Source organism: Penicillium expansum, assembly GCF_000769745.1.
Source record: "Penicillium expansum strain MD-8 chromosome Unknown contig5, whole genome shotgun sequence".
NCBI classification, from domain to species: domain Eukaryota; kingdom Fungi; phylum Ascomycota; class Eurotiomycetes; order Eurotiales; family Aspergillaceae; genus Penicillium; species Penicillium expansum.
Window position 1 is genome coordinate 95,162 of NW_015971306.1, and position 12,066 is coordinate 107,227.

The 12,066-nt window shown below is 49.6% G+C and overlaps 4 protein-coding genes across 4 annotated transcripts; 3 read left to right on the top strand and 1 right to left on the bottom strand.

Annotated features, from left to right (window-relative positions):
- Positions 1-879: 879 nt before the first annotated feature.
- On the top strand, positions 880-3,762 carry PEX2_001470 (putative PHD finger and SET domain protein; the record flags this gene model as incomplete). The annotated part of the gene is made up of 1 exon (XM_016737425.1): positions 880-3,762. The coding sequence occupies one exon, from the start codon at positions 880-882 to the stop codon at positions 3,760-3,762; it is 2,883 nt and encodes a 960-aa protein (XP_016598861.1).
- Positions 3,763-4,474: 712 nt separating this feature from the next.
- Positions 4,475-6,080, top strand: PEX2_001480 (putative MFS monocarboxylate transporter; the record flags this gene model as incomplete). The annotated part of the gene is made up of 4 exons (XM_016737426.1): positions 4,475-4,637; positions 4,689-4,789; positions 4,844-5,206; positions 5,331-6,080. The coding sequence occupies 4 exons, from the start codon at positions 4,475-4,477 to the stop codon at positions 6,078-6,080; spliced, it is 1,377 nt and encodes a 458-aa protein (XP_016598862.1).
- Positions 6,081-6,391: 311 nt separating this feature from the next.
- Positions 6,392-7,873, top strand: PEX2_001490 (RNA polymerase II accessory factor CDC73 family protein; the record flags this gene model as incomplete). Its single annotated transcript, XM_016737427.1, has 2 exons — positions 6,392-7,078; positions 7,136-7,873. 2 exons carry the CDS (start codon positions 6,392-6,394, stop codon positions 7,871-7,873), a joined length of 1,425 nt encoding a protein of 474 aa, XP_016598863.1.
- A 1,336-nt stretch (positions 7,874-9,209) lies between these two features.
- Positions 9,210-11,191, bottom strand: flbA (developmental regulator FlbA; the record flags this gene model as incomplete). Its single annotated transcript, XM_016737428.1, has 2 exons — positions 9,210-10,685; positions 10,745-11,191. The coding sequence occupies 2 exons, from the start codon at positions 11,189-11,191 to the stop codon at positions 9,210-9,212; spliced, it is 1,923 nt and encodes a 640-aa protein (XP_016598864.1).
- Between the last annotated feature and the right edge of the window lie 875 nt (positions 11,192-12,066).

Consider the following 12,066-nt stretch of genomic DNA (forward strand, 5'->3'; position numbering starts at 1 on the left):
AGCCCAGTGGAAGGGCCAATAGGGCTACCCCTCGATCCATTTTTGGATTGAAGATATAGCTATGGGCCATTTTTTCCCTTCTTATATCAGTTTCCTACTCACCCATTTAGATGCTAACCTTCCGCAATGGATTGCCCCATTGACTACCTCTCCGGGATGCCTAGGGCATCCAATGACATTCCCGTGACTTTCCCCACTACCTCGAATCAACGCTAGTCCCTATTAGGGCTAGTGTATTCCATGGACTTTACTGAGAACAGTCGGTTTTGCAGATTACCAAATTACCATACCGGTAACCTTGGAATTTTCAAATTTTGAGAATTTTGCCCAGGTGTCTCTGTTCACAATGAAATTCAGAAGAAAGACAGAGCCAGCCCATGGTTGTTTTCGGGTCGAGTCCTTCCCCTCCCCCTCGAAGGCCTCCGGCTCCTCCCCTCACCCCCTTTCACCCCTACGCACTTGGTCTCTCTACCTACCTGGACGGCCCATTCTCTGCCTTAGGCCCCCCATAGCCTCCTCCTTCCTCTGTCTCCAGTTCCTCAAACTCACTCTTCTTTTTCCTCTCCTTTCTCCTACCCTCTTTCCTTCGCGCTTTTCTTCCTTTCTTCCTTCCTTTCTCTCATTTAACTTTTGCGCCAACCTCTTTTCATCTCTTCCGATCATCGATTCTACGACTTCCTCCCCCCCCCCCTTTCGCTTCCTCCTTGTGATCGCACCGTCTTCGACTTTCCAACGCGTCCACTGTCCAACGAGACGAGATTGGAAAGCTACACGACTACGAGAAAAATTGATATGCGACTTGAACAGTGACAGCTTGGCTACGCCTCTGTCAAGAAAACATCATTTTGTCTTCGCCTGAGAGGGGGTTATCTGTCGGCGATGACAGATACCTCCTCCCTCGCCATCACGCACGCCACAACGGATTCCTATCCGGTCCACGCCCATCGCGGGTCCCCTGCTGCCGTCGACGGCGCCGCTTCTGACTCCGGCGCACCCGATGAAGAACCTTACACCATCAAATGCATTTGTTCGTTCGATGAAGATGATGGCAACACGGTTTTCTGCGAAGGGTGCGAGACATGGCAGCACATTCTCTGCTACTATCCGGATAAGAGAGTACCGGATGTGCACAACTGTGTCGACTGCGAGCCACGGCCCCTTGATAACCGTCGTGCCCACGAACGACAACGGCTGCGGCGGATTCGAGAGAAAAGCGAGGACGGTGACCGGAAATCAAGACGATCTGGCCCCAAATCACAAAAGAGAAAGTCCAATGATGCCGATGTGAATGCCTTTGGTCATAGACGACATGATTCTAGTTCACGTGAGCAACCACCATCCAAGAAAGCAAAGGTGTCTCGCCGCCCATCGACTTCGATGAGTGGTATTTCGGTTCCCCCGGGTCTCTCGGCTGAACCGCGAAACCGTCGATCCTCCACCTCCGCTGCGATGAGCCCAACAAGCATCCCTGGCCCTTCTATCCCTTATTATTCGGACGAATTCCTCTCTCTTTACGACCGCGATGATCAATTTGTTGAATCGAAGAGTATTCTCAATTACGGCGTGGATTTTGTGAATGAAATTGTTGCGTGGCTAAAGGACCCACAAATCTTAGCCCGAGTTTCTGATGGACTCAGCGTTGAAGACTTTGCCAAACGGTCCGAAGAGGCCATGGATCGGTCTCGCTGGCCCTCATTGACAACAGAAACCATCACGGACTCGACAATTGAGATCGGTGGTAAGCACCCAGTTCACAAGATCTTGAAAACACAAGATCCAATCAAAAAGGACGATATTGTCGGTGAAATCTTTGGCAAATTAGGCCACGTCAAAGACTACAAAAAGCTCGACAGCAACCGATGGGAGGAATTGGGGCATGCCATGCCTTTCGTGTTCTTCAACCGGCAGCTCGACTTGTACATCGACAGTCGCCAGGAAGGAAACGAGCTCCGCTACGTCAGGCGGGCATGTGAGGCCAACGTGAACTTGAAAATTTACATCACCAATGGCCGGCAGTACCATTTTTGTTTCGTCGCTAAAAAGCCAATCCCTGCAAACTCGGAAATTACCACCATGTGGTATTTCGACGACTCTTTCTTCATGGCTGACGCGACAGTGAAGGAGGAGTTCAAGGACAGGGTGGTAGATCCGAAGGACGCCGCTATTTGCATTAGCACCACATTGGCCAACTTCGGTGGTTGTGCTTGTGGAAACCCTCAAGCTTGCGTACTGAACAAGCTTGATCGTCGCGCCAAGCCCCCTGCGAACAAACACGCAAGGTCAAAGTTGAAGAGCAAGGGCAAGGGCAAGAAGCCAAAAACCCTCGGTCTTCCTGTTGACATCGGTCGGGCCGGTAGCGAGAACACCAAGCATCTTGATGAGCATGACCCCGCAGCCGACGCCCGATCAACCTCTGGTTCTGCGCGTGGTCGCCATACTGGCAGTCGCGATCTCAGCCCCTCGGCGTCGCATCAGCTAACATTGCCAGAGCTCTCCAGTCGCGAAAGACGCAAGATAGCGGACGCCGAAAAGCAGTTCCAACAACTGGAGCAGCTTAGAACTGGCAATCCCAAAAGGAAAAAGCGTTCTAGTGGCCCTCTGACACAGTCCACCCCTGCAACAGTCTCGAGCTCAACCCAAACTGGTTACGACTTCAAACCTTACCACCAGCCTGGCGCGTCTCGATCTTCTGAGATGGCCGGACAATCGTCCCGGCCTGAAGTTGCTTATGTTGACGCTCAAACTGAACTTTATGCCGGTGATGTTGAACGCTCGTTCTTACATGCAGAACGTCTGAGACGAGGATACAGACTCGACATGATCCATCCAACACTTATGCTTAAGATTCGGTGGTGCGCGGGACATCACATCGCAGAGGACTGGGCTCAGCGAAATGCATGGGAGGCCGGCGACTTGAGTGTCGTGCCACCTGGAGTCCTCCCCTGGTGGTACGGATGGTTCCCGCTCCCAATCGACGACAGGTCTCATATCGAGTTGCTCAAGGAAGATTCCGACAGAATGGGAATACCCGCTGATCACGGCCCTCTGGCGATGCCCCCTCGGTGGTCTTTCCACCAGTCCAAATATCCCCAGCCTGAATACAACTATCATGGGATTGCGATCAGAGGAATGGATTATGACCCTCCAGCGCGACTTGTCCAAGGCGATGTTGATACTCGAGGTGCTCTCTCACACAAGCTGGAATCATCCGCGCCCGCGTCTAGCAGTGATCTGTTCAAGCTGTCACTTCCGCCTTATTGGCCATCCACTGCGGCGCATATCTTTAGGGTTCCTGGGGCTGGCAATCGTGGCAATCTACATGTTTCCATGCCACCGCCAAGGGCCTCAAACCTCCCGTCAGCGCTTAGTCCTGGTTCCATGTCGACAGGGAGTCTCGCATCACCTAGTTCTCATGGCACAGCTTCCCCAATCTCTCTCGTGCCATCTTCTGGTTCTGCACTCGCAGCCACCCCTGCCAAGAAGAAACTCAGCCTTGGTGATTATCTGATTCGACGTGGCACAATGGCGACCACACCAACTTCGGAACCAGCTCCTCCCCCAGCTCCTGGTCCTCCTTCTGGCGATCCTCGCCTCCGCACCCAACATTTCCTAGCCATCACGACGGTTTTTGGTGATAATCATCAACCTTCCCGCAAGACCGAAGCTGGAGGTGACAAGAACGAGCCGTCTGACTCTCTGGATATCTCCATGGAGGACGCACCGGATGCAACACCCACCAAAAACCCGTCTATCTCTTCGTAATACGACCATCCGCGTGGTAGTAATGGTGGGCCTGTGATAAAGGGAAAATTCCGCCGTGGATTTAACGTTTCTTACGACCCAAAATTTCTTTTCTCGTGTGATTTCATTTCGATACCTTACAGCGAGGCGGGCACGGGCGTTCGGACTACTTGTTTCAACTTTCTTTTTATGTTTTCTGTGCCGGCTTCTTTTTTTTTCTTCCGACTTTTCGGACTCTGGATGGCGTATTGGCGTGGTTTGGGATTGGTTCTTGGTTATGGGAAATACCATTTGGGTCAGGGTCTTTGAGAATCGTGTCTGCCTGAGTTGCAGCACTTGATCTTTCACGATTTGTCCAGTTTAATCTTGGATATGTATGGCCTCTTTTCGAGATGCTAGATAGCTTGTATGAACAATGTAACTTTGTCCTGTTTTATTGGCCTCACTTGGTGGCCTGACTTCAATGTTAGTAAGGGAGTATAGATCGATATATCTCGACTTGGAATGCTTGATTCTCCGATATCTCTTTGACAAAGCCAGGTTAGTGCATTTTCTATGAAAAAAAAGGTCAAACTTGTTCAATTTGACTATGCGAGATGATAGGCTGAAAGAACAAGATGAGTCAATCATCGCGAGGGGAAACTCCTCACGCGACCCCTCGTTCCTTCTCTTCCCTCTGTGATTCTCATCTACAACTCATATGCAATGCTTATGCCATTGATTCTAAAACAAAATGAACAACTCTAATCAAGAAACCCTTGTGCTGAACGAGATTGATCCCCGCAGATCTACAGACGTCTCCGAGATCGAGCAACCTACACTTCCTCCGGCAGATGGAGGGAAAGCTGCATGGTTGATGTTAGCCTCATGCTGTTTCATTCAGATACCAGTCTGGGGTCTGTTGTGACTAAACAAAAACCACATGTAAATACTAACGAAACATCTAGGGTTCTCCACTGTTTTCGGCGTCTTTCAAGAGTACTACTCAACACATGACGTCCTACAGGGAAGCAAGAATGACCTAGCGACTGTTGGAACTACGTCCACCGTATGCAAAGAATAAACGAAGACGACTTCAGTCTACTCTAATGTCTTCTCATAGGGACTTCTCTATCTTCTCTCGCCTATCACTTTCACGCTCTTAACGAGATACCCACATCTACAATACTATTCTGCACCCGCAGGCTTGGTCATCACCGTGATAGGATCTCTGTTATCCTCATTCTCGGAGCAGGTATGGCATTTGATCGCCACACAGGGTGTAATGTGTGCCATTGGGAATGGACTCTTGTTCAGTCCGTCTTCCTTGTACCTTGACCAATGGTTCTTGCGTCGGAAGGGCCTGGCTCTTGGAACGATGTGGGCCGCAAAGAGTATTGTTGGAGTTGCCTTGCCTTTCATTGCTAGTGCTTGTCTGAATAGGTTTGGCTCGAGTACTACGCTAAGGGCTTGGACTGTGGTTACGGTATGAGCCAGCTCCTTTCCCCTTTGTGAATTGGTTGAAGCATAATAAACTGTGCCTTGGCCTTGATACTCAACCATCGGGCTATCAAGTTGGGGCTAACAATTTTTGAATTGTCGGAATCTAGTTGTTAACCACCCTCATGGCCTTGCCATTCTTGAAACCTCGTATCCCAATATCGTCCTCTTCTTCAGCCCGCCGCTTAGATTTGAGTTTCCTCAAACAAGCCACATTCTGGATGCTGCAAACAGGGAATATTATCCAGAGTTTTGGATATTTCTTGCCAACAACATTCCTCCCTTCTTATTCAACAAGGACTGTCGGCCTATCCCAGAATACCGGTACAATGCTAGTCTCATTATTCAACGCAACTTCTATCGTTGGTGGTATCGCCCTAGGAGCACTCTGTGACCGCTTCTCCGTCACGAACATCATGCTGCTATCTTCGGTTGGCTCCGCATTATCGGTATTTCTATTCTGGGGTATGGCATCATCGTCAAGCGCAGACTCATCACAGACAGCCATTGCCCTTCTTACTGTCTTCTCCATCACGTATGGCTTCTTTGCCGGTGGGTTCAGCTCCACCTGGTCTGGGGTCATTACTCAGATCAAGCGTGACTCATCGCCATCACTGGATACTGGACTTGTCTTTGGTCTTCTTGCTGGTGGACGAGGGATTGGAAATGTTATTAGTGGACCGTTGAGTACAGTGCTGCTTCAGTCGGGGTCTTTGGGGGATTCGAGTGGTCTGAGTGGCAATACTGGCTACGAAAGCCAATATGGAACTTTGATTCTCTTCACTGGCATCACTGCCTTTTTCGGTGCATGGAGCTGGATGTGGCGGTCTATCAGTCCTGCACTGCGGTGTCTCCGTTGATTGTTCGGAACAGTCGAGTATATGAGCAGAGGATATGCAGTGATGGTTGGTGTATAGTCAATGAAGGAGTTGCAAAGACTAAGCGAGGTGAATTGGATCAAATGTCAGCTATCTTTTTATGAAAATGTTTTATTCAAACTATTCTTTCCTTTTGAAGAAGAAGTAAAAGGTCAGACTTGAAATGAATTGGAACACCGCGTCACGTGCAGTCTGCGGAGCTTCGACTCCAAATGCGCGTTCTTCAATCCCAGCCCCGACAACTTTCTTACATATACCTACTGCAACCAAGGGCCACTGCCCTATCTACAACAATGGCATCCGAGGCCGCACTCCAAGATCCCCTTCTGTCACTGCGACGTGCGATTGCCTCTGGCAACCTCCCAACGCCAACGACCTCGTCCGAGCTCTCCGACCAACCTGCCACAGACGACCTAGCCAAAGCTACACATCTCTACTTCGCCCAACCAACCCCTCAAACAATCGCTCTGTCAACCCTCACAAGATTCATCTCGGCATCTACCAAGTCCCCTGTTGACCTGCGCAGCATCCTTTTCGCCTGGCAGAACAAAGATGTCGCCATTCCCGAGTACATCGCCAAGGCGCAGGAATTCAACGAAGCGCTGAAGCAGCAGACGAAAGAGGGTGAGAAGGAAGAAAGTGTTCAGATTCTTATTTTCCTCGAGCGTCTTGACCTTTTCACCTGGCTAGAGGGTGCCTCCGACGACAGCGAACATATCAAACCCCTCGAGGGCGCTGCTGCCGCTGCAGAGGCCGCCGCCACAGCCGCAGGTGTTGCGCAAGCCGATAATGCCGCCGGAATTGCCGCCGGGGCAGTTGGCGGTGTTACTACCGTCCCCAGTGGAACCACAGGAGCAGCCCAGGCTGGGACTCAACTTGGCCGCCCACAAAAGCAGATTGACCCTCGACTACAGGAGATCTACAATGGGGAGCGCAAGACCGGTGACCGCAACACAGTACTCCGTGGAATCAAGCCGACAGTGAGTTTACTCTAGACAGGATGCGATATACCACAGCAAGCTAACACCCACTCCTAGGACTTCTCGCACGTCCGCAAGAGCGCCGAATTATTCCTCGACCGCAACCGCAGTCGCCCCGGCCAGCCAAGCGCCAAACCGGGCAGCAAGGGCACCATCCCGGCACCATCAGCCGGCCTCTCTATGCCATCATCGCGCAAATCGAGCTCCTCCCACTCCCGCCCGGACCCAATCATCCTAATCTCCCCCTCCGCCTCCTCTCTCATCCGCATGTCGAACGTGAAATCCTTCCTCGAAGAAGGCATCTTCGTACCCCCGGACCACCCAACCCTCTCGAGCGCCACCGACGCCAACCTCGTGAAGCTCGAGCGACCACTCCGTCTGAACGGCGACCCCTCGAACCCCAGCGCGAGCTCAAGCTCCCGCGCCGGCGGAAAGCCCCCCCGTCCAACCAAGTTCATCGTCGTCGACGGCACGACCAACTTCAAGCCCGAGTACTGGAACCGACTCGTCGCCGTCTTTACTACCGGCCAGACCTGGCAGTTCAAGTCTTACAAGTGGTCTTCGCCCCCGGAGCTGTTCAAGCATGCTACCGGTGTGTATGTCGGGTGGCGGGGTGAGGACCCGCCTACTCAGGTTAAGGGGTGGGGTCGTGGTGTTGAGACGTATGCTGTTGAGCGGTGGGACGAGAAGAATGGTGTTCACGGTGGTGGGCGATGGCGGGATCGGGAGGTCGTTGAGGGTATTTGGACTGCTATTGAGGAGGGAATGAGACTTCGTGGATGGGGAACTAAGTAGACTTTTGACATCTTTTTTTGGTCTTCCTTTTTTTCTCTCGATTTCCTGTCATCTTGTTCTCTCAATACCCTCTATTTTCCAAAAATATGATGACCATCGGCATTCAAGGCGCAGTTCTAGGCGTTGTGGCTGTCTTTCTCTTTTTTTTTCTTTTCGTTTCTGTCATGTTTTGTGTATGTATAGTTGAAGTATCTCGACAATCCATTTGAATTTCAATCTGTAACTTGGAATTCGGTTTGATATAGTTCACAACTCACTAAGGCGTTGAAATATTACTGGTGTCAACATAGCCCTTTTTATAACTAAACACAGAGTTTATTGACCATTTGGAAGATATGAGAATATAAGATCATGTTCATTGCAATTCTCAATTAAAGAATAATATGACATACACAAGCAGACCAGAACTCACTCGCTGTGCCCGGTTAGAATGATGCAGGGAACTTAGAAAAAAAGGCGAATCATAGGAAATGGAAATCAAGATAGAAAGAAAATAAAAGCAGTATGACATGCTGAAATGAAAAGATATCAAAAAAAGCAAATGCAGAGGATGAGTTGTATGAAGAGAACAGAGAGAATAGGCAAAGGATAAAAAAAAGGACATGCAAGGAACGCCGGGTCAGATGCTCAAAAAGGAAAAGAAACAGCCTCTCCAATCTTTCATGATTTCAATGATTTGTTTTTTTTTTGTTTTTTTCTGATTCTTCTGAAGTCTTCCCTGTCAACACTTCCCCGAGGAGAGAAATAGAGGGAAATGCGTAAAGTGAGGGAATATAAAGGAAAGGAGAAAGAGAAATAAAACATAAAAACAAAGGCAATGCCATCCAAATATTACAAATATTTTCCAGTTCCGGCCTTCTCTATAACATGAGCCATCGATCATAACGTCTTTCGTTCGGAGTGGGAGAATCTCGTGACGAGTGGATTAAAAAAAAGAAAAATGGATATGGCAGCCAGGCACAGACTCATCAAGAGACTGTGCCTGGACTGCATGCGGAGAGAGTAAAGAACTTCGTGGTCGGAAACGATCGTGACGAGATTGATGAAATCGGGTGTCAAGGTCGACCGGATATTTCATGTCCCCCTTGTTGTATAAGGTGAGGGGGGGTTTCCGTGTTGGGGCCACAAGCATGAGTGCGGGGTTGCAGTGTGGTGAGATTCGATCTGTGCCTTGGGGATGGCGTTCGAATGCTGATTACAGGCTGCAGGTGTTGAATGCTTCGGGTAGTGATGCACCGAAGAAGGGGTCTCATGATGAGTCGGAGTCGGAATCGCAGTGATACGAATCGTCTTCGAATGGGTTGCGGACTATTTCAATGCTTGTGGGCGGTGGTTGTCAGGCACGGGCAGAACGACTCATGCTGCGTTCTGGGAGTGCCGGCGGACCGGCTGGCGTGGGCGAATATGAACGTGGGCCTCCCAGGATGTCTACGTCGTGTTCTTGGAGAACAACGGAGTATTTGGGGTCGCGCAAGAACTTGGGGACGGAGTCACTTGACATCAGTTTGAACACGGAAGTTTGAGCAAGCTCGAACAGGTGCACCACTTCTTGGAGACTCTTGAACATAGATTCGTCGTCTCCCACAGCCTTGGTCATGCGGCTGGCGAGGCTGTTGCGGAGCGCGTGGTCGATATTCAGCTCACAGGGTGAGCCGGGAGCCAAGAACGCGTTGTACAATCCATATGCTGCCGCCAAAGTTTCTCGCACCGAGTCGACCTTATTAAATGTACCCATCTTCTCGGCCTTGTGGTAGTTGGTGGTGAATTCCGAGACATCGAGGTAGAAAGACAGGTTCTCCTCACACAGCGAGTAGCGAAGGAATTCACGGAAAAGCAGACGCAGAGCTGGATCCTGAAGGATGTGGGTCAATCGAGCATTATTGGAGTCGCGTGGCATACCACGGCTGTCGTATGTCGTGGTAACCTCGCGGGTCTTCTCACGTGCAATCCATCCACACACGCGCTGTCCACGCTCGGTAATGCCGTAGATGGCATACTTGGAAGGCTGGAAATGAGCATTGGTCCCAACATCAGGGTATTGTTTGTCGTCTTGGATCATCGTGATCAAGCCGTACTTCAAAAACAGCTCGGAAATCAAGCAGGTCTCCCGGCGCTCAATAGTAGTTGAACAATCCATCAACCAGTCCACCGATGCCTTTCCGGTGAATGTGTTGCTATAAATCTTTCCATCCAGGAGCTTACGCTCCCGAGCCACCTTCACACCAACAAGGCCGTTGGTGTAATCACTAAGCGAGTCGGAATCCGATGTTGAGATACTGCTCTTAATGTTCGGGCCATCCTGACCAGCAAAGCGGCGGAAGATCACCTCGATCGTCGCGCGATCATGGGACAGCTTGTCGGTATCCGTGTCACGCTCCAGGTTCACCAGCTGCATGGTGTTGCGTGGCGATTCTAGTACATCCATCACGTGACGAGCGGTAATGCCGTTACGCTGACAGAAACGCTGCAGGATATTGATACCCTTCGGGGTGAGCTGGAAGAGGGCGCCCTTGAGCGGGAAGATCAAAAGTGCTTTGCCGTCGACAGATTCAATGAAGCGCGCATCGACAAATCGCTGGCAGACGGATCGGGCCATTTCCTTGGCCATGGAGAAAGTAGTGGTCGTTGTGGTGGTGACGATGCGGGATGGGTCCTTTGGATCGGGCATGCGGTTCGACTGGGAGAACTTGAGGGAGCCCAAGTTGTTGATGGCCTCTTCTGAGGTGAATGTGTGGTCATATCTTGTGAAACGAACGCGGTGCGAATCCAACTTCAAGCTGACCATCAATGTGGAGAACAAGTCCATGAAATCCTGCGCAAATCAGCCCAATTGTTCCAATATTTCCTTTCCCAATCATGTTTTGAACCTACCTTGGTGAATGGTCGCTCATCTTCGGTCATGCGCAATAACCTTGACGAGGTCTGATGCATCTTGGGTGCGGGCGGCGGGGAAGGGCGGGTTTCGTGGGGTGGTGTAGGAAGACGCTGAATAGTCAACCGACGCTTTGGAAGCGAATTGGGAGGATTGTCTCCCAAAGCCGGAGAAGAAGGGCGCGAAGTTCCCGTCAATTGCACGTAGGCGTCGCTGTCGAATGGTGGGGTCACAGGGGTTGCGGAGAGCTTATGCGATCTCGACAGGCTACCGTATGAAGTTGAAGAACGTAGTGTACTTCCAGACAAAGTAGCAAGAGCGTTTGAAGTTATCTGGGCTAAGGCAGCGAAAGAGCGACGATTGCGGGAGATTGTACCGCCAAAATCAGAATCAGGAACTGAAGGGAGAGAATCTTCTCGGGTGTGGCTCCCGGTTTGGGTTGGCATTGAATGGTTTTGAGTCTTCGGGTTGAACCAGAGGGAGGAAAAGTGGGTTATACCAAACACCTGATACCGGAAAAAAACATGGGAATTTTTGGTCCAAAAAAAAAAAAGAATAAAAAGGAAAAAAAGAAAAAAAAAAAAAAAAAAGCCTTTAGGTTGAAGCTCCCCACATCTGTCGGTGAGAATTGGGGGGTGTGAAGAAGAGATAANGAGCAAGGAAATTATACACTATGACAATTTCCTCTTATTATTTTCCTTTTTTTTTTCTCGAATCAATTTCAATAGAAAAGAAAAGGAGGAGTAGAAGAAAGATGGGTCTAAAGGGGGGGGGGGGGGAANATGGGATTATCGACGAGAAAAATAAATTATTTTTAAAAAAAATGGAAATAGGAAAAAGATAAGAGAGAAAAAAAAGGGAAAAAGAAAGAAAAAAGAAAAAAAGAAAAAGAAAAAAAGAAAAAAAGAATAGAAGCACCATTCGGCCTGTCAGCCTATGATCCACAGCCCACGCGTGAGCCCCGAAAGAGTTTGGCCTGATGCATCCAAACAACGTGGGCCATGAAGATCGGTGGGTTCTGGGGTCTGGTATTACAAGTGTATAATTACCATACCTGAAAAGTACATGGTGTCTTCAACCGGATTTTGATTTAATAGATGGATACATTCTTACGTTGTAATTGAATGCAAGGGGATTATTGAAATATACCTTAACCAAATGGCTGGGATATGTGAATAACCTTGGATTCTATAGTCCACAGATAGTCTATTCTCATAGTTTGGATAATTCCAAATCAACCTATGGAGCCAACCGAAGAAAATATTAATTTAAAGACATGGATCGTCGGTCTTTTTCCAATGATTTCATCGATTTTTTGCCG